General features: G+C 38.1%; 1 protein-coding gene across 2 annotated transcripts in view; it reads right to left on the bottom strand.

Moving 5' to 3' along the window:
• The window catches only part of GCC2 (GRIP and coiled-coil domain containing 2), a 90600-nt gene that overhangs the window by 3453 nt on the left and 65151 nt on the right, over positions 1-21996 (bottom strand). Inside the window, exons 19-22 of one of the 2 annotated variants that reach the window (XM_024552354.3) lie at positions 19762-19979; positions 15534-15728; positions 14179-14318; positions 10535-10736 (exon numbers count right to left, since the gene is read on the bottom strand). In XM_024552354.3, the coding sequence (XP_024408122.2) occupies positions 10535-10736; positions 14179-14318; positions 15534-15728; positions 19762-19979 (755 nt within the window). The remainder of the gene's footprint in view (positions 1-10534; positions 10737-14178; positions 14319-15533; positions 15729-19761; positions 19980-21996) is intronic. The other variant, XM_045189150.2, reaches the window with a different exon arrangement.

The raw sequence follows: 21996 nt of genomic DNA, 5'->3' as shown, positions 1-21996 counted from the left end.
TGGGAGGAGAGTTAGATCACCAGCTCCCTCCACTACCAGAGCAAGGAGGGCAGCCCAGCACCAGGAGGAACCTGGATGCTGGAAGTTGCTAGGGGGAATAGAGATGAAGTGGGAGACACACAGAGTTGGTACTCATCTGCTGGGACTGTGGACATGGGCACTAGAGAAACTGAGGTGCTGGGTGACACCTGGAGAAGGGAGGAGTTGGGCCACGTAGGACCCTGACTCAAATAGTCTCCAGTCTGGTTGGAAAGTTGGGCTGTGTGAAAAGCCCTGTGCTTGTTAAGAATGGAGGGCAGCTGCTTTTTAAGGAACTCTCCAGCAGCAGCTGCCTCACCCCGAGGGTGATTTCAGCTGCACTACAACCAGAGACTGAGTGGCTGAGTGTGGAACCACTCTGCCCGGCTTGTCTCATGCTGTGTGCAGCTAAGTGGTTGATTTGAGCCTGGCAGCTCATGGAGGAACTGGGCCAGAGGCCAGAAAACTGTGAATATTGCAGCCCAGACCTAGTCCCCATCCTCTCAAAATCGTAGGAAGGGAGAAAAGCAAAGCCCAGCCCCCTTCTCCCTGTGGCATCTAGGAAGACCAGCAGAACTCGATGAACAGGTTTAAAGTCAGCAGGATGCTTATTATTATTTTTTTTCTTTCTGGTTCCTTTCTCTTTTTCTTTTTCCATTTTTTCTTCCCCCACGTGAGACAGTAAGACGTGAAGTTACAAAGGGTCCAGACACAGATCAAAAGGGGGAGCACAAGGCTAACCCCCAAAACTGAGAAACAGACAAATGTCCCTTGCCATCCCATAGAGCTGACATTTTATTCTTTATGTGTATTATTATTTTTTCATTATTTTTACCTTTATTTTATTAGTATTTTTTTATTTCTCTTCCTTATGTTCAGTTTTCCTCATTTTATTTCTCTGCTTAATTGCATTGTTTGACTGGTTTTCCTTATTCTCTCTTTATTGTATTTTAATTTTCCTTCTTTCACATCACCGGTGTTTCAATAACACACAATTCTTGATCGGGTACTTTCTATTCTGGTTATCCAAATCATATATTTCTTGTCATGTTATTGTTGTTCCAGTACTATTGTTGTTCCATACAACTGTACATACTACACAGCAACCCTCCATGACCTTATTAGCCCACTTCACTTTAATCCCGAGCATTACTACTGTTGTGGTTAACTCTATTCTCTCTCACACTATGCCTAATTTCTACCCTTTCATCTCACTATATCTCATCATCTAACCTTGCACAAGTGCTCTGTTTTCTGGGTTCAGCTCACAATCATCCTCCCCTCTAACAAGAGTCTTATTTCTCTTTCACCTTTTATAAAAAGTGGCTAGTTGGGTAAAATATCACAGTTACGGCTATACTTATCCAAAGAATATCCTATCTCTTCTCTACTTGTTGGTACTTTAAATCCCATAAAATACTCTCCTTCTGTCTTAATCCATTTTGCCTACCCCCTGATACTGATCACATACAACAAAAGGTGGGAGCTGTGAACATCAGTATACCTGCTGGAGGAGAGAAACCACCAACAGAGGAACCACCAAAAGCTAAAAACCCAAGTACAACCACAGAGCCCACACAAACAGAAGAAAGGGCAAACATATAGCATCCAGACAAGGAGAACAAAGAGACCACACCACTGAACCCCACAGAATTCCTACCATAGAAATTCACCCTACAAAGACAGATAGCAAAGGGAAATATCAGGAAGTGCAGAAGGAAACAAAAAGAGTCACCTAAAATGGGGAGACAAAAAAAGAACATGCAATCAAAAGGAATGGAAGACTCCCCACTAAAAGAGCTAAATGAAATGGAGGTAAGCAAACTATCAGATATAGATTTCAAAATAATGGTTATGAAGATCCTCAAGGAACTCACAGACAACTAAAAGGAACTGAGTGAGAACTACATCAGCATGAAAATGAAATACAAACTATAAAAAAGAAAAAAGGAAGAAATGAACAATAAAATCTTGGAAATAAAAAACACATTAGAAGGAATTCCAAGCAGGCTGGATGAAGTAGAGTATCAAATCACTGATTTCTAGGACAAGGTAGAAAGAAACACACAGATAGAGCTAGAAAAGGAAAAGAAACTCAGAAAGAACAAACAGGTGGTAAGGGAGCTGCAAGACAACATGAAATGTAACAATATCCATATAATAGGGATACCAGAAGGAGAAGAAGAAGAGCAAGGGATAGAAAACCTGTTTGTAAAAGTAATGATGGAAAACTTCCCTGATTTGATGAGAGAAAAAGTCACACAAATCCAGGAAACAGAGTCCCAATCAAGAGGAACCCAAAGGAGCCCACTTCAAGACACATCATAATTAAAATGGCAAAATTCCAAGACAAAGAGAGGATCTCGAAGGCAGCAAGGGAGAAACTGGAAGTAACATACCAGGGAGCCCCCATAAGGCTAGCAGGTGACTTCTCAATGGAAACGCTCCAAACCAGAAAAGAATGGCAAGAAATATTCCAAGTAATGAAAACCAGATGCTTGTAACCAAGATTACTCTACCCAGCAAGGCTCTCAATTATAATGGAAGGCAAAATAAGGAGCTTCCCAGACAAAAGAAATCTAAAAGAATCCCCTCCACCAAATCAGCTCTGCAAGAGATGCTAAAGGGGCTGCTTTGAAAAAAGGAAGGAAGAGTCAGAGAGAGAGGAACACAGGCACGAAAAAGTGGCAATGAATAAGTACCTATCAATAATAACCTTAAATGTAAATGGATTAAATGCAACAATGGAAAGGCACAGAATAGCTGAGTGGTTAAGAAAGCGTGACCCGCACATATGCTGCCTACAAGAGACCCACCTCAAAACAAAAGACCTATACAGACTGAAAGTGAAGGGCTGGAAACAAATTTTCCAAGCAAATGGACAGGAAAAAAAGCTGGGGTAGCAATACTCATATCAGACAAAATAGACTTCAAAAAAAGGGCCATAAAAAGAGACCCAAAAGGTCATTTCTTAATATTCAAGGGAAGAATTCATCAAGAAGATATAAACATTGTAAATATATATGCATCCAACATAGGAGCACCCAAATACATAAAGAATATCTTGGAGGACTTCAAGAAAGATATTGACAGCAACACAATTAGAGTAGGGGATTTCAACATCCCACTATCAACAATGGATAGATCTTCGAAAAAAATATCAACAAAGATATTTGCAGTATTGAACAATGTCCTAGATCAAAGGAACTTAACTGATATGTATAGAGCCTTTCATCCCATAGAAGCAAAATACACATTCTTTTCAAATACACATGGAACATTTCCAAAGATAGACCACATGATAAGATACAAAGCAAGCCTCAACAAATTCAAGGAAATTGAAATCATATCAAGCATTTTCTCTGATCAAAAGGGATTGAAACTAGAAACCAACCTCAAGGAAAAAACTCAAAAAAACTCAAACTCATGGAGACTGAATAGCATGCTATTAAACAATGAATGGATCAAGAATAAGATCAAGAAAGAAACCAAAAAGTTTCTGGAAACAAGTGAAAATGAACTCACAACAACCCAAAACTTACGGGATACAGCTAAGGCAGTCCTGAGAGGAAGTTCATAGCAATACAGGCCTACCTAAAAAAACCAGAAACATTTCAAATAAACAAGCTAACCCTACACCTATAAGAAGTTGAAGAACAATAAGAAAGCCCAGAGCAAGTAGAAGGAAGGAAATAACCAAGATCAGAGCAGAATTAAACGACATAGAGACTAAAAGCACAATTCTAAGGATCAATGAATCCATGAGCTGGTTCTTTGAAAAAATAAACAAAATTGACAAGCCTTTAAGCAGACTCATCAAGAAAAAAAGAGGACCCAAAGAAACACAATCAGAAGTGAAAGAGGCGAGATTACGACTGATACCACAGAAAACCAAGGGACCGTAAGAAATTACTACAAAGAACTATATGCCAAGACATCTGAAAACCTAGGTGAAATGGACAAATTTCTAGAAAAATATCATCTTCCAAAACTCAATGAAGAAGCGGCAGAAAGCCTGAACAGACCAATAACAGCTGACAAAATTGAAGCAGTAATCAAAAAACTCCCAACACACAAAAGCCCTGGACCAGACGGTTTCACAGGAGAATTCTACAAAACATTTAAGGATAAGCTAACCCCTATCCTTCAAAGATTATTCCAAAAAACCCAAGAAGATGGAAGATTCCCACACTCTTTTTAGGAAGCCAGCATGATCCTAATCCCAAAACCAGATAAGGACATAACAAAGAAAGAAAACTTCAGGCCAATATCACTGATGAACATAGATGCTAAAATCCTCAACAAAATATTGGCAAACCAACATAGCAATACATTAAATACACTAAAAAGATCACAAACCATGACCAAGTGGGATTCATCTCAGGGATGCAAGGATGGCACAATATTCACAAATCAGTAAAGGTAATACATCACAAAAACAAAAACAAAGACAAAAAGCACATGTTCCTATCAATAGCTGTGGAAAAATAGCATTTGATAAGGTAAAGCATCCATTTATGATAAAAACACTCAGCAAAGTGGGAATAGAGGGAGTATTCCTCAACATAATAATGGCCATATATGACAGACCTACAGCCAACATCATACTCAATGGGCAAAAACTAAAAACCTTCCACTAAGATCAGGAACGAGACAAGGTTGTCTACTGTCACCAGTTCTATTCAACACAGTATTGGAAGTTCTAGCCAGAGCAATCAGACAAGAAAAGGAAATAAAAGGTATCCAAATTGGAAAGGAGGAAATGAAACTGTCATTGTTTGCAGATGACATGATAGTGTAAATCAAAGGCATTTTTGTATACCAACAATGAAATATCAGAAACACAAATCAGGAAAAAATCCTATTTGATATAGCAACAAGAAAAATAAAATACCTAGGAATAAACCTAACCAAAGAGGTTAAAAAAACTATACTCGGAAAACTACACAATACTGAAGAAAGAAATTAAGGAAGACAGAAAGAAATGGTAACATATATTGTGTTAATAGTTTGGAAGAATTAACATCATCATAATGTCCATACTACCCAAAACAGTTTATAGATTCAACGCAATCCCTATTAAAGTACCAATGGCGTATTTCACAGATATAGAACAAACACTTCAAAAATTTATAGGGAACCATAAATGACTCCAAATAGCTGCAGCAATATTGAGAAAGAAGAACAAAGTAGGAGGGATCACAATATCTGATATGAAACTGTATTACAAGGCCACTGTAATAAAAACAGCCTACTTCTGGCATAAAAACAGACACATGGACCAATGGAACGCAACAGAGAGCCCAGTAATAAACCCAAGTATCTACAGTCCATTAATATTCAACAAAGGGGTCAGCAGCATCAAATGTAAGAAAAATACCCTCTTCAACAAATGGTTTTGGGACAGCTGGACAGCTACATGCAAAAAAAAAAAAAAAAAAAAAAAGAAACTCGAGCACCAACTTAGACCATACACAAAAATAAATTCAAGGTGGAGAAAAGACAAATTAAGTCATGACACAATAAAAGTCCTAGAGGAGAACATAGCCAGGAACATCTCAGATATTCCACACAGCAATATTTTCACTGATATGTCCCCTAGAGCAAGGGACATAAAGGAAAGAATAAACATATGGGATCTCATCAAAATAAATAGCATCTCTATGGCTAAAGAAAACAGCATTAAAATGAAAAGAGAACCAACCATATGGGAAAACATATTTGCCAATGAAACTTCAGACAAGGGATTGATCTCCAAAATATATAAAGAACTCACATGACTCCACTCTAAGGTAAGCAACCCAATTAAAAAATGGGCAAAAGACCTGAACAGACACTTCTCCAAGGAGGATATACAGAGAGGCCAGAGTCATATGAAAAACTGCTCAGCATCACTAGCCATCAGAGAGATGCAAATTAAAACCACAATGAGATACCACTTCACACAGGTCAGAATGGCCATTGTAAACAAATCAACAAACAAGTGTTAGAGAGGATGTGGAGAAAAGGGAACCCTAGTGCACTGTTGGTGGGAATGCAGACTGGTGCATCCAGTGTGGAAAACAGTATGGAATATCCTCAGAAAACTAAAAATGGAACCTTTGACATGGCAATTCCACTGCTAGGATTATATCCTAAGAGCCCTGAAACACCAATCCAAAAGAATCTATGCACACCAATGTTCATAGCAGCACAATTTACAATAGCCAATTGCTGGAAGCAACCTAAGTGCCCATCAGTAAATGAATGCATCTAAAAACTATGGTACATTTACAGAATGGAATTGTATGCAGGAAAAAGAAGGAAGGAACTCCTACACTTTGCGACAATATGGATGGAACTGGAAAGCATTATGCTAAGTGAAATAAGCCAGGAGTTGAGGGACAAATACCATATGATCTCACCTTTAACTGGAACCTAATCAACAAAATGAACAAGTGAGCAAAATATAACCAAAGATACTGAAATTGAGCAGGCTGACAGTGACCAGAGGGGAGAGGGGAGGGGATAATGAGGGAACATGGTGAAGCGTTTACAGGAACAATTATAAAGGACACAGGGACAAAAACAAGGGGGGTGGGGTGGAAACAGGAGAAGGAGGTAGGAAGGGCTGGGGTGGTGGGGAGAGGTGGGGGGAAAAGTCAGAAAAATGTACTTGAACAAGAATTAAAAAAAAAGCTGGCCATTACTACCAAGTAAGCTCTGTAAAAAAAAAACCCCAAAAAACTACAACCTATCTGCCAGGGATGGGGTGTCATCTGAAGGAACAATGGAGAAGGATCTGCTTCAAATTCATGGTGGATGGCAGAGTTCAGTTCCTCAGTAGATGTTGGACTGATGGTCTTGGTTTCTTGCCACATGGGCCTCTTCCTTATGGCAGCTTGTGTCAATGAAGTGTGTAAATGGAGGAGGCAGAGGGTCTGCTACCAAGACAGAAGTCATAATCTTTTTGCAACCTAATCATGGAAGTGACATCCTATCACCTTTGATGTAGTTTACTGGTAAGAAACAAGTCACGAGGCCAGCATACTTGCCATTTAAGAGGAGAGGATTATATGAAGGCAAGGCACAGACATGTGCAGGAGGGAATAAATGGGGGCAGGAGGCCTTTTAGAAGTCTGCCTTCCAAAGCTTGCAAGAAGAGCTTCTAGAAAGCTGAAGGAAGGGATATTCTTTATTTAGGGATAGACAACTGGGCACTAACTCTGCCTTCTCCCATAAGAGAAGGAGATGGCTCCCAAGAACAATGACAGCTAGGAGACTGTAAACACTCACCTAACAAAATGCAGAGATTGTTGTATGTTCATCTGGAATGAATGGTATACTCTTGAGTATAAGTCTTGTGACATAGAAAAAATTCAGCTGTGTTCTCAGATCTGGCAGGACCCTGCTCTGTGCAGTCAATATTCCTGGCAGCTATTCACCTCCTTAGGTATATGAGAACCAAGGAAAACCTGTGCTGAAAAACGATGCATTTGCTCTTGCCCTGAGTAACTGTTCTCTTCTAATAAGATCCAACATCCTCTGCAAATCAAATCAAGCACTTACAGTGAGTATGTCAGTGTTCATTCTTTTCCTGCTGTTAGACAGGATAGGTGGTGAACTAAGGCAAGAGGAGGAGGGAGACATGTCTTACTCAATGATTCAACAGTCCTGAACCTGATTCAATAAGATTGCTGGGTGGTCCAAACATTACAAGCAGGGATAGAGTAGGAGGAGGGCAGACCTTGAGACTGCACTGGGAAAGGGAGCCTCTGAAGCAATGTCACTAAGACAAAGAGCTTTTACTAACTGAGAAAGAAAGCCTGTGTAGCTGTACATTATTCCCAAGGATTTGAAGGGGAAGGAGGGGGAACACAGGAGCTAATTAAATTATATAACCCTTGAACCCCAATAGTTGGCACACTCAGATTATCTGGGTGCCCAGTTGTAGCCTTGGCTCAAATGTATAGAACAAACATACTAACAAACTTGCTAACAACTTTATTTCCTCTATACGTAGGACATTCAGACTAGCCAGGTGTCTGCTTGCAGCTTCATGCTCATATGTATTTCATAAATGAACTTGCTATCTCACATCCACTCTACATGTTTGTCTCTTGCTTGAATAATTCTGTTGTGAATGAGGCAAGAACTAAGGAACAAGCTGGGGGTGCGGGGCCTGACTCAGGTTTCTCCCTGGTCAAAAGAAGAGTGACTAGGAATTGAAATCTATTAAAGATGGATGACAGCTACAAGGGGCATTATTACAGTATTCTCTCTGTATGCTTGAAAATGTCAATAATTCAAATGTTTCAAAACTAAAACACATTCTCTGCTACTGTGGAGTTTCAGGAAGGTTTGGGTGCATTCAAGATTTGGCTCCACTCACAACCCATCACCTTGGCTGAGGAAGGCATTGCTTCTGGAGGTGTAATGGATGTTAATACTGCTTTACAGAAGTGCTGAAGACCCTTCATCCATGATGGCCTAGCATACAGAATTCAGGAAGCTGACAATGCCTTACAAGTACATGTATCAATCTCAGTACTGTGGGTTGGAACTGGAACAAAACTGCAGCCCAGAGAAGAAACTGAAGTTCATGGTGTTAGCACAAAAGTTCTGAATGGCTTTCTACTACAGGAATCTTAGGAAAAAATGCCAAGTCATATTTGTGTGCTTGCATCAAAGTGTGATGAGCCTAGGTATGGCAAGTTGGTGGAGGGCCTTTGTGCTGAACACCAAATCAACCTAAGATGACAAGAAGAAACTAGAAGACAGGTTAGGCCTCTAAAATCGACACAGAGAGAAAACCCTGTAAAGTAGTTAGTTGCAGTTGTGTGGTGGTTAAGAAATGAGGGCAGAGTCTCAGGCCAATGATGCTATTGAGGAGTACTTCAAACACAAGAAATGAACAAATACACTTGGCTTTTGTTTCTCAAAGAAAAAACAAACTAAAACAAAAATGAAACTATGATCCTTAAGATAAAATTTCAATTTAGGTAACTATAGCAGCTATATGTGAATCATTTTAAAGGAGTTCATGAAATCACAGTGTTAAATCTATTTGACACTAAAGTGTTAAAATAGGGTAGCTTTAAAGTTATATAAACCTGGAAAAATGGAGTGTTGTATATGACATGGACAAAGTGTTAAGCCATAAGACTGTTGTCTCTAGACTACTGTTGTGTAAAAGGGCTGAAGAAAAGAGGAAGTAGGAGAGAACAAGCCAACACATGTTAAAAAAATATGATGTGAACTAAAACCACATTCTTTGATTGAAGGGATTCTGGATTTCCAAAGATCCAAAAGCTCAAACTATGAACCCTGACAAAGGAGACATCTACTAAGAAGAGCTGCTGGTGGCTAACTGGCCTCAAGTTATAACAAAACAAAACAAAACAAAACAAAACAAAACAAAACAAAACCCGAACAGCCTAGCAGCCGTTTCTACATAGGCTCCTCTCACACAAATTGCACTTTAGGGAGAAGGCTACACTTGAATTGTCCACCTTCTGCCTGCACTGTGTTTCTGCCATTTGAGCCAGCTCTTACAAAGAAGTTCCTGGAATCCTATTTCAACTAATAGCACTGAGGCTTTCCAAATGGAACTGTGCAGCTCCGACCAACCAAAGTGTCTCTATTCTGACCAATCAGAACAGTGCCTTTTCCCTGGCTGGTATGGCCCAGTGGATTGAGTGTTGGCCTGCAAACCAAAGGGTCGCCGGTTCGATTCCCAGTCAGGGCATGTGCCTGGGTTATGGGCCAGGTCCCCAGGAGGAGGAGCACAAGAGGCAACCACCCATTGATGTTTCTCTCTCTCTCTTTCTCCATTTCCCTCTCTAAACAAATAAATTAATAAAATCTTAAAAAAAAACAAAACAAAACCCAGTGCCCTGTGACCAATCGGACTGCAAGGATTTGGAGTCCTCATTTGCATGAAGACAGCCTAATCAGAAACCAGGGGCGGGGACTTCTGTCAATATAAGACAGCTCCCCTGTGGCTCTGAGAGCCCACTTTCCCTTTCCACTGAAGAATGAAGACTGTTTCCTTGGTTGAGGAAACAGGAGCCTCCCAGGAGCACAGCAGAGCAGATCAGCAAGAAGCAGAGCCAAACTGTCTAGCAGGAGAGTGGCCTGGCCCAGGGCTGCCTCACAGCTTTGCTGCATCACAGTTGAGCTGTTTTGCACTCAATAAATTTTCCTTCACCACATGCTAAAATGAGGATTCTTGTTGGCACTGAACTGACGTCAAAGAGCATGGGTTGACAAAACTAAACACTGTATTGCATTTTGGTGTAGGTTAAAAATTATATAAATATCTTATAGTTGCTGAATATTGTTAAAAAGTTTGCTTTTTTTTCAAATCTAGTTACAGGTTTACAAATATGATAGAATATCCAAATAAAATTAAAAGTTATAATTTTAAGTCACAGTGTTATAATAAAGATTGTAAGTACACACACAAAATTTCAACCACAAGACAATATTTAGTGTAAATAATAAAGCAGATATTTTAAGACTTTGCTTCACCTACCTTGAGCAATAGCAGCAAGTTTTCCCTTTTCTTCAGGACTGAGCTGCAACATTGTATCTAGGACAGGAAGAAGCCTTTCTCTTTCACTACCTGGTTTTAGGAAAATGAACTGCAGCAACACATTCTTCAAGTACTCCAGGTTAGCTAAGGATTTCTCTCGCTCTTGATTTCTTTCCAATCTTCTAATTTCACTTTTGAGAAGCTGGTATTAGAGAAATGAGTTTGAAAAGTAGGTTTTAGGAGCCTCTGGTTAAACATGGTAGAATGAACAAGCGCATTTTTTTCTCTTCTCCCTAAAATGCCCACAAAATGACAATAAAGGGGAGCCTGGGAGAAAAATGTAGATGAGAAATATCAAGAAATTCTAAGATGGGAGAGATGTAATGTAAGTGACTCAGTTCAGCTGCTGACGAAGTACCACAGACAAGAGGAGAGAATGTATCCCACAGAAAATCGCCTGCCTCAGAAGTATAATGGAAACTGGGGATAAAAACTGAGGACTACGTAAAGTCTACATAGTGGTGCCATGATGCAATACAGTGTTTAGTTTCTGTAGAAGGTGAACACTCTATAGAAACTAAGCCAGTGGGCTCAGGGCTCTGGGTCACCAAACACTATAAGGAGTGCAGGCTAGAGTCTAAACATGGGCTGAGGTGAACATCTGTCTCCATCACTAAATTCCCTGCCCTGCTCCCAGAACCCCAGGCAGTTAAGGTATACATAGTGAAATAATGTTTATATGATGAACAGCAATTAACCAAAACCAAAGTCAAATGTAGGATGAAGTGAAAATTCTGGAAGGTAAGACAATCTAAACTACTACCAGAAAAATGGAGCAAAGGATATGAAAAACGTGGTAGGATGTTAGTCTTTGAGGAATATTTCTGGATTGAAACCAAGAAATATATAGTGTTTTATTTTGTCACTTTAGGTTAGTCCTGGAAAGTTAGCCAACTCTGTCCTAAAACCTAGGGTAATTTTTAAAAAGTGACAATAAAGTCTAAGAGATCATGTGAGAATGTATATTTGTGGAAATAAAATATTTAAATAGTCATAGGTTCACTGGGCTAGTAAGTGATATGATATTTGTTAGATATGATAATGTTTTGACTCTGTGGGAAAATTATTTTATAGATATACATACTAAAGTATTTAGTGATGGGATGTCATAATATATATAATGTGCTGTTAATACCTGAATAGTTCAGTATTAAAAATTATTTTGATAAGAACAGCTGGTGGCCCTGCATGGTATAGGGCAGAAGCATGTGCTTTCCAGAAAGACAGGAGTTTGAATTTTGTTCCACCATTTATCAGCTTCAGTTTTTCTCTCATCCGTTGATTTTGTTAGAACTAGAGTCTCAAGGTCTGGGACATTCTTACTAAATGCTAGTCTTGCTAAATGTTAAAATGTAGCATAGTATTTTGCAGACCAGCCATAAACGGAATAAACTTGATAGAACCTAACTTGATAAGTGTAGCCAAGCGTAAAGAAGAAATCAACATGTAATTGACCAAATAGTGAATATAAGCAATTGAGGCAGGAGATGGTCAGGAGTGAGGAAAACTCCGGAGGTGCCCCAGGGCTACGACAAGGGACATCAATACAGGACAGAGATCCTGTTGTAAGACTGGTTGTTACTGTTTTCTGGTAAAGTACTGAATCATGGTGAATCATGACAGCATCTGTGCAGAGGATGCTACATAACCCCTCCTCCTTCATTATAATAAATTAGCATTGTGGGATTCCCCTCACCTGCTGGGTAATCAAGGAAAATATAGGAGACCGCATAGCTTAAAAGTAATATAACTACTTGCACATGCACAATAAAAGCCAACCAAAACTAGCCAGGAAATACCTGCTCTGTAATAACAAAATCCCTCTGGCCACTGAGGGTGAATTTCTGCTTGGAGCTGACCTGCTCCCATGTTCTGTGGAGTGTACTATCATTTAATAAATCTGCTCTCTCTCTGCTATAAATTCTGTGTGTTGGTTCAATTCATTGTTTGCAGTCACCAAGAACCTGGTTACCTATACCCACCTACAACACAATGGTTAAGCTTCCCTTGGGAAGACAGAGCTTTGGATGTAAATCCCATCTCTTCACTCGCTGCAAGTAAATAAAACTACCTTGCAGCAACCACTTCTCCTTTTTTGAATGGAGCACTCCAAGGTAAACCCCCTCAGTCTGGTTAACAATTATGACGATGAAATAATTGTAAAACCCAGGTCCTGGCTCATGAGAACTACTCAGTAAGTAGTATGATTATATTTGGAGTGTTGATATATCATTGAGCCAGACTGAAAATATCTCATTTGTGTAATCCTCAACTGCTCCACAATCTACCTACATGTTTCTGGCGTCTCTAAGAAGGAAAACTTCTTATGCCATTTTGCCACTTGTAAAAGTAGTTTAGTGGCATAAACATCAGCAGAATGATCTGAATAAGACATACTCCATGGTTTATCTTTAAAATTTAAGGACCTGATAGGGGAAATAGAGATGAAATCCTTTTTAGTGCTAGCTGCGTTTTTCTCCCCATTATAACATTAGATAATTACTAAGAGAATCTATAACCAATTAACCAACTGTATATTCAACCTTATATTCTGATGGAGATCTCCTTACAGTAACAGTCAACCACACAAGAACAAAGAGACATTTAACCTGACCTCAACCTTGGAGTGTCCAGCCACTAGGAATGTGAAGGCTGACCACCATGTTCCAGGAACCAGTAATGAAGACATTTATCAAAGATGTCCTTTGATACTTCTCCTTGAAGCTGAGAGACAGCTGGTACTGGCAAAGGCCATAAACCACAGGTGTCAGGGGAAGAGAGGAATGCTAATCTAAATGGAGAGATAATAGCTGAACAAAGGGAGCTTGGGAAGAAGCTTCCCGACTCCCCTTTCAGCTTTTCCTCCCTTAGTCCCAAGGTAAAGGGCACCTCCCAGCTCCCCCTAGGAATCTCCTCCTCCTAGATTCCTACTTTTCCCTTATATAAGCTTACTTCTGAAAACTCAAGGGGCAGGTGGATGTTAGGGTTTTTACCTGCCACCCTCTCAGATTAGTGGCCTCTGATATTAATAAAAATGCAGTTATAATCCAATCCTTGTTTCTGCTTTTTGGCTAAGTGGTGACAGGTAGCATGAGCCCTGGACTCAGTTGACCTCCAGTTTCACGCCTATACCCATTTAAAAAAAAAATCCTCACTTAAGCATTCACACACACACACACACACACACATACACACTGATTTTAGAGAGAGGAAGGGAGAGAAACACTGATGTGAGAGAGAAACATCGATAGGTTGCCTCCTATATACACCCTGACCAGGAATCGAACCCACAACCTTTTGGTGTATGGGATGACCTTTCAGCCAACTGAATCACCCAGCCAGGGACCTATTTAAGTTTTATTTAAGCATATGTGGAATAATGACTTCTAAATCTATTACAGTTTCTTAGGAAAAGTAGTAATTAAAATAGTATTTATATAATAGCTATAAAAACAATTAATATTTCTTGATTTCAGGAATGTAATACCATTAAGAATCAAGATATTATGGATACATTTGATATGTGTAGAGGATCAAGAAACCCAAACTGGTGTATTTTCTTATTAGCAGTTTCTGGACCTTACCTTAATTTGCTCCATAAGGATTGCATTGGTTGCTTCCGTTTCCCTGAGCAGTCCATTTAAGTGATCGGCACTTTTTGTGGTGGAACTGAGCTTTTGCATCAATTCTTCTTTGGTAAAGTCAGCATGCCACAAAGGAGGCTCTACAAAATGTTCCAATAATTAATTTTTAAAATCAGGATTACTGATGAAGATTCTAAATAAGAAAAATATCTTAGTAGGTCCACTTTCTTTGCCATCCCTCTGGTCAACATAACACAATTAAAAAGTTACATGTTGAATGTAACACAAATAGGACAATTTCTGTTGTAAAGTATATAATCAAATTGAATATATGCTCTATGAGCCCCAATTCTGCAATTTGTTAGGCTTTTGTTTATAAATTGTTTTATTAATTTTGGCACCCATCCTCCTCTATTAATGTTCCAAGAGCCTATGTCATTTCAGTTATAAATGAAGTATTAACATTTACTGATCACTTATATCATGGACTCATAAGAATTTTATATGAGGTGGAGTAGGCATCATTATTCAAATTTTACAGATGACAAAACAAGCTCAGAATCAACAATTAATTTTGGCATATTCACAAAGCCAAGTCTAATTCTTGGTTCTACTGCCACTCTACAGTGATGCCTCCATCTCACCACTATTAACTTCATTTGAAGGAACTATAATTGCAGTTTCCATCCACATCATAATCAATGACTGTGGATACAAACAGTCTTTACTATTCCAGGTCCTGAAACTTCACTGTGAATTATGAACATTAGTATTCATTATAGGTAAGAATAAAATATACCAAAACTTCATTATTATTTAAGAATGCAAATTTAGTACTACTACTTTATTGAGAGGAATAAAATTGTTTCTTGGAATGGTGAGAGAATATTTATCATACTTTCTAATACCACTACAGAATTTCCAACCATGTGTTTCTGGTTCAAGCTTATAGTTGAACTAATTTTAATTGAAAAAAATTTCAGGGGCGGGGGTGCTCAGTTGGTTGGGTGTCGTCCTGCAAACTGAAAGGTCCAAAGTTTGATTCCCAGTTAAGTCACATGCCTGGGTTGCAGACGGAAGGCAGCCAATCAATGTTTCTCTCTTACATTGATATTTCTCTCCCTCTCCTTCCCTATCCCTTCCCCCTCTTTCTAACATCAAAAATAAAAATGAAATAAAACAAATACACTTTTTCTATTCTTTCATCCTGCAGTAAACTTTTCCATTTGAAAAGGGATGGAATACTGAAAGAAATTTTACTGGAGTAGATCAAAAAGGCATTTATAACTTAGAGTAATATTAATAAGACAGAACAGAATTAAACAAGAAAAACATACCTAAACAGAGAAACATACCAAGTTTAGTTTCAGAAGAATTAAGAAGCTGCTCTAAAGACTGTATGTGACTGCCAGCAGAAGATACAAACTCTGTATCAGTTGTCTCCATTCCTTCTCCCTCCTCCCGGGTTACACAATGCATGTCCAGAAGGGGCAGGTCTGTATTTCTCTTTTCTCGAAGGTTCTTCACAGGTTGGTGAGATGAAGCTGGGCCTATTAGTTTTTTTTTAAAAGGGGAAGTGAGTGTTCAAAATCGATGAATTTAGCATTAACTGAGATACACAATAAAATTAAAATGATCCTAATGAGGTCAAATGATATAGTAATGAATTTGAATAGAAAAAAAAAGTAAATGGTGTATAAAAAAGAATTTCTAAAATGGTCCCAAAAATTTGGTTACTGAACTTTTAACCACTGAAGTCATTTGAGCAGAAGCTACAAATTAATTGTACTAGTTGGATAAACTAAACTATTAGATAACACAAAGTTCACAATATAAAGAGTTCATATTGGTAGAAATTCTAAAACTAGGTTTTAGCTATTTTTGAGGGTTAGATATTTCAGATAGCTGCACTTTCTGACACAACACACTTGCTAAAGTCTGTCCCACAGATGTTCTTGTTGATTCACCTCTACTGGTTCCTACCGTTGTCTGCTCAGATCTTCAGTGTTCGCGCAAGAAGAACCTAGAATCCAGGGCAGGGAACTAATCAGTCATAATTCATGGGTAAAGCTTTCCTGCTTGTTGGTAATGAACACTTGCATAGAAATATATGGTTGGTAAAATACTTTTAGACATTACGTTTTAACCCCAAGAAACCTGACATTGAGAGAAATTAAATGGCTTTGTCCAGGGTCTCCCATCTAGTTTAAGGACCGGAATTCTAACCCAGGTCTTTAACTTCCATGAAGCTGCCTCCTATTCCCTTTCAAACATTAGCCCTCTGGCTACATTTGTTGAGGTATTTTTCTGGATTTCTGATATTTGCTAACTACTAGTTTATTCTACTGCTGATTCCTAGATTTCAGTCTCTTTTGCAACCAGTGTTTCTCTGGCTGATTACTACCTGTGTTGATTCGTGGCATATATTAAATTTTCTTGAAGCTGGTTTCTGACCCTGACAAGTGATTTGTAACTGCCAATGCCCTGGTGACATTTTTCCATGGGAAACAGTATTAAGTATATAGCTGTTACTTAGGGATTTATTCTGGGGATACAAGGTTGGTACAATATCTGCAAATCAATAAACATAATACACCACATAAACAAAATGAAGGATAAAACCACATGACTGTATCAACAGGTCTGGAAAAATTTTATCAGAAAAACATCTGATAAAATCCAGCACCCATTTATGATACAAATTCTTAGGAAAGTGGGAACAGAGGGAACATATCTCAATGTAATAAAGGTCATACATGACAAACTCAGAGTCCACATGATACCCAATGGACAAAAACTGTAAGTGTTTCTCTTAAAATCAGGAACAAGACAGGGATGTCTGCTTTCACCTATCTTATTCAACAAAGTACTGGAAATCCTAACCATAGCAATCAGATAAGGTGAAGAAATAGAAGGCATCCCAATAGGAAAGGAAGGAGTAAAACTGTCATTATTTGCAAATGACATGATACTGTGTATAGAGAACCCTAAAGATCCCACCAAAAAAAACTACTAGAGTGATAAATAAATTCAATAAAGTAGCAGGATACAAAATTAATACACAAAATTAATACACAGAAATCAGTGCATTTTTATACACCAATAATGAACTATCAGAAAGGAAAACTAAGAAAACAATCCCATTCATAATTGTTTCAAAAAGAATTAAATAGCCAGGAATAAATTTAACCAAGAAGATAAAGACTTGTACTCAGACAATTGTAAGACACTGAAGAAAAAACTGAGGAAGATACAAATAAGTGGAAGAATATACCCTGTTTATGGATAGGAAGAATTAAGGCCAATAAAACGTCCATACTATTCAAAGCAATCTATAGATTCAATGCAATTACTATTTAGATACCGGCATATTTCACCGAACTAGAACTAATATTTCAAAAATTTATATGGAACCACAAAAGACCCCAAATAGCCACAGCAATCTTGACAAAGAAGAACAAAGTTGGAGGAATCATGCTACCTGACATTAAACTATACTACAAGGCCACAGAAATCAAACAGAATGGTACTGGTGTAAAACAGCCATATAATCAATGGAACAGAATAGAAAGCCTAGAAATAAATCCACAACTTCATAGTCAATTAACATTTGACAAAGGAAGAAAAAGCATACAATGGAGTAAAGATAGTCTATTCAATAAATAGTGTTGGATACATGCAAAAAAAAAAAAAGGATTTAAATGTAAGACTCAAACCATAAAAAGCATAGAAGAAAACATAGGCAGTAAAATCTCAAACATTTCTCACAGCAGTATTTTTTTTTATTTCCTTAGGCAAAAGAAACAAAAGAAAAAAAAACAAAACAAATGGGACTACATCAAGTAAAATGTTTTTGCACAGCTAAAGAAACCATCAACACAATGAAGACAACCCACTGAATGGGGGGACATATTTGCCAATGATACATCTGATAAGGGGTTAACATCCAAAATTTATAAAGAACTTATACAATTCAACAATAGAATAATACAATTAAAAATGGACAAAAGATATAAATAGATACTTCTCCAAAGAAGACAGATGGTCATAGACATATGAGAAGATACTTAAAGTCATTAATCATCAGAGAAATGCAAATTAAAACCACAGTGAGATATCACCTCACACCTGTTGGAATGAGGTATCAACAATAAATCAACAGACATTAATTGTTGGCAAGAATGTGGAGAAAAAGGAACCCTCATTGCACTGTTGGTGGGAAAGCAGAATGGTGCAGACACTGGGGAAAACAGTACGGAGTTACTTCAAAAAATTAAAAATGGAACTGCCTTATGACCCAGCGATTCCACGACTGGGAACTTATCCAAATAAACCTGAAACACTAATTCAAAAGACTGTATGTACCCCTATGTTCATTGCAGTGTTATTTACAACAGCCAAGATTTGGAAGTAGCCCAAGTGTCCATCAGTAGATGAGTGGATAAAACAGCTATGGAACATTTACCTACACAACGGAATACTACTTGGCCGTAAGAAAGAATGAAATCTTACCTTATGCGACAACATGGCTGGATCTGGAGAGTATTATGCTGAGTAACATAAGCCAGTCAAAGAAAGACAAGTATGTGATATCACTTATATGTGGAATCTAATGAACAAAATGAACTAACAAGCAAAACAGAAACTGACTCATAGATGGAGAAAAGGCTGGTAGCTGTTTGGGGGAGGAGGTTGGAGACTGGGTTGAGGAGATGTAGGGATTGAGCAATAAAGAAAAATAAAAAAGAACAAACTCAGGGACACAGACAACAGCATCGTGAGTGCCAGGGGAGAGGGGTAGTGAGTTGTGAGAAGGTGAAGAAAGGTATAGGGGAGGTAAGGGGTCATAAACAGAGACTTTACTTGTGGTAGTGAACAAACAATACAGTATACAGTTCATATGTTATGGAACTGTGCACCTAAAACCTGTATAATTTTGTTAACCAGTGTCACCCCAATAAATTTAAAAAGGAAAAAATAAACCTGATACTTAATAATAAAATGTAGCCTCATCTTGGCTGACATACTCCCATCTCTTCCAGAAAGCAGAATGGATGATCTGGGTGTGGTTGAACTAAAACTACAACTAATCAGAAATTTGAAAGGGGAAAAGCTACATTGGCCAAGCAATCCTACGAGTTCAGTGCTGCTTGAGTGTTTCCAAGCCTTTTGCTTTCTAATATTTCTAACTTACAAATAGATATATTTTGATGAATAACAATGAAGAATTCCAAACAGATCCAGTAAATACTGGAATTTGGACACAAGTCATATGACTGACACAATATGTTTGAGTCAGAGAAAGGAAATACTCTAGTACATGGAGGCTGACAAATACATGAAGTTCAGCATTATCAGGTTACATAGGCTGATGTAAGTACAATCTAGAAGGGTGCCAATGGTTCGAATATCTTCTCAGTGAGCAAATCCAAAATGTATTAATCACAGAATTAACATTGGCTGTCCTCGTAAATTAACACCTAGTAAATTTTCTATTTTCTTAGGAATTTTTGAAGACTATATTTGAGTGACATAAATACATGATAACATGAACAACTCTTTTTTCCATGTGTACATACATACTTTTTGTGGTCGGTTCACTCTTAAGCTGGAAAAGCTGAGCCTCCACCTTGGAGAGTTGCTGCTGCAGAGTTTCTACTGTCTTTCTGTGCTCTCCCTGTAAATGTCTCACTTGATCTCGGAAGCTGTTGCGAAGGACCTCATTCTGGGATGTCAGGTGACCCACAGTATGTACATGTTCAGACTTCATCATCATGTTCTCTGACTGCATTGAGCATAACCTGAAATGTGAGAGGAACTTAATTCATATGAGATCTTTCAACTTAAGATATTGACTCAGCCTTTTTCATTTGTGTCCTGCAAGAGAATTAGCCCTGATATATCCACTGAACATATGAATTAACTTCTCGCCTATGCATCTATATGGGATTAGTTGTGTAACAACCTGGGGAGAAATGCTGCTGGCTGTCATCTAGTTCAAATCCTATTCTGTGTTCCACAGTTCAGATGAGAAAACTTGGTTGAGAAACTACCTTGTATGGTTCAGATGAGAAACTTCCTTCATAGATTATCAGAAAATGGCACTATATTTAGAGCATAAAAAATTATACTTTTAGTTAGTGCACATTTGGTTATTTTATGTAATAGCTCATATAAATACAGGATTAATATATCTTTTCTCGGTTACTCTGAAAACACACAAAAAAGGACACTATCTTTTGATTCATAAAGAAAGACTTAAAGGCAACTATCTCCCTTTGAGCCAATTAACATGTCACTCTGAAACAAAAAGACTTAGCTTACTATACTTGCTTCTGAATTTCACTGTACTTCAGAACCATTGGGTACCCTATTAAAAATACAGACATCCAGTTCTCATCCTTGAGCCACTGAATCAGAATCTCCAAAGGTGGTGTTAGAATTTGCCTACTTTTAGCAGTTTTCCATGTGATTTTTATGTAGTCAGCTTGAAATCAGCAAGGGACCTACCATTGGAAACTACTATTTTTAATGGCTCAGTTGTACTGTTGATGTTCTATATGTTTGGCTTTGGTAAAAAAAAAAAGAAAAAAAAATTTTTACAAGGTATCCATAGGTACACTATCATAAAAAATTACAATCAAACAATACAAAAGCAATTATAGAAAACAGTCGAAGCCCTCTTTTATCCACTCCTCCCTACCCCTGCAGTATAAAACCCAACTCTTGGTGTAAACATCATTAATGGTTTAGCATGCAGCTTTCCAAGATCTCTTTTGTATGGGCTACAGATGTGCACATCACCTAAGGTTTTAAAACAACATTTAGTGTCTAAAGGGAGACATATGCAACAAAAATATCATGCTTCAGAAAAGGTATCTTAATTGCCAAATTCATATTAATTAATGAGTTTAAGTGAATGCAAATATATTTGCTACCTCTCAAATCTGCATTTTTTTTCCTTCAAGTATTTTGCTCAATATCTACCAAGGAAGTAAAGGAAGAACCATTAGTTATCACAACAATTTTCTAAGGAAGATAAAAGCTACATTTTAGAGCTAGGGTAATGCTTCTAGTTTTCAGATGATATCAATGACATTTCTGAATTTACCAATTTGAGAGAGCTAGAAGCTTAAACCCCAACCTGGAACTAGAACAACTATGATGATGAGAGTTCACTGTTCTGTCCCAGCTGTTACTGGGGTGTTTATATTAGCTGGGTCCTCTGGGCAACGCAGGTATTAGATAGTCACCTTATTTATTCCTCCGCAGTAATTACAAAAATCTCATACAGGGAAAGTTTGAATATTAAAATGTTTTAAAAAGAGTAATAGTTCCAGCCAAGATAGAGGTATTGGTATATACACTGTGCCTCCTTGTATGACCAAAAGAAGGACAACAACAAATTTAAAAACAAAAAACAAGACTTCCAGCCAAGATGGAGCCATAGGTAGACACACTGGGCCTCCTCACACAACCAAAAGAAGGACAACAACAAATTTATTTTTATTTATTTTTTTGTTTCCACTACCTTTTTATTTTTTAAAATATATTTATTATGCTATTACAGTTATACCATTTCCCCCACTTCACTCCATCTTCCCTCCTCTTCCTCTTCTGCCCCTCCCTCCCACATTCCCCCCTATAGTTCATGTCCATGGGTCATACTGATAAGTTCTTTGGCTTCTACATTTCCTATGCTATTCTTAACCTCCCCCTGTCTATTTTCTACCTACCATTTATGCTACTTATTCTCTGTGCCTTTCCTTCCCCCTCTCCCCCTCCCAATCCCCTGTTGATAACCCTCCATGTGATCTC

The sequence above is a fragment of the Desmodus rotundus genome, chromosome 3, assembly GCF_022682495.2.
Source record: "Desmodus rotundus isolate HL8 chromosome 3, HLdesRot8A.1, whole genome shotgun sequence".
Taxonomy (NCBI): domain Eukaryota; kingdom Metazoa; phylum Chordata; class Mammalia; order Chiroptera; family Phyllostomidae; genus Desmodus; species Desmodus rotundus.
Note: the sequence above shows the minus strand (reverse complement) of the source record. Positions and strands in the feature narration are given on the sequence as shown.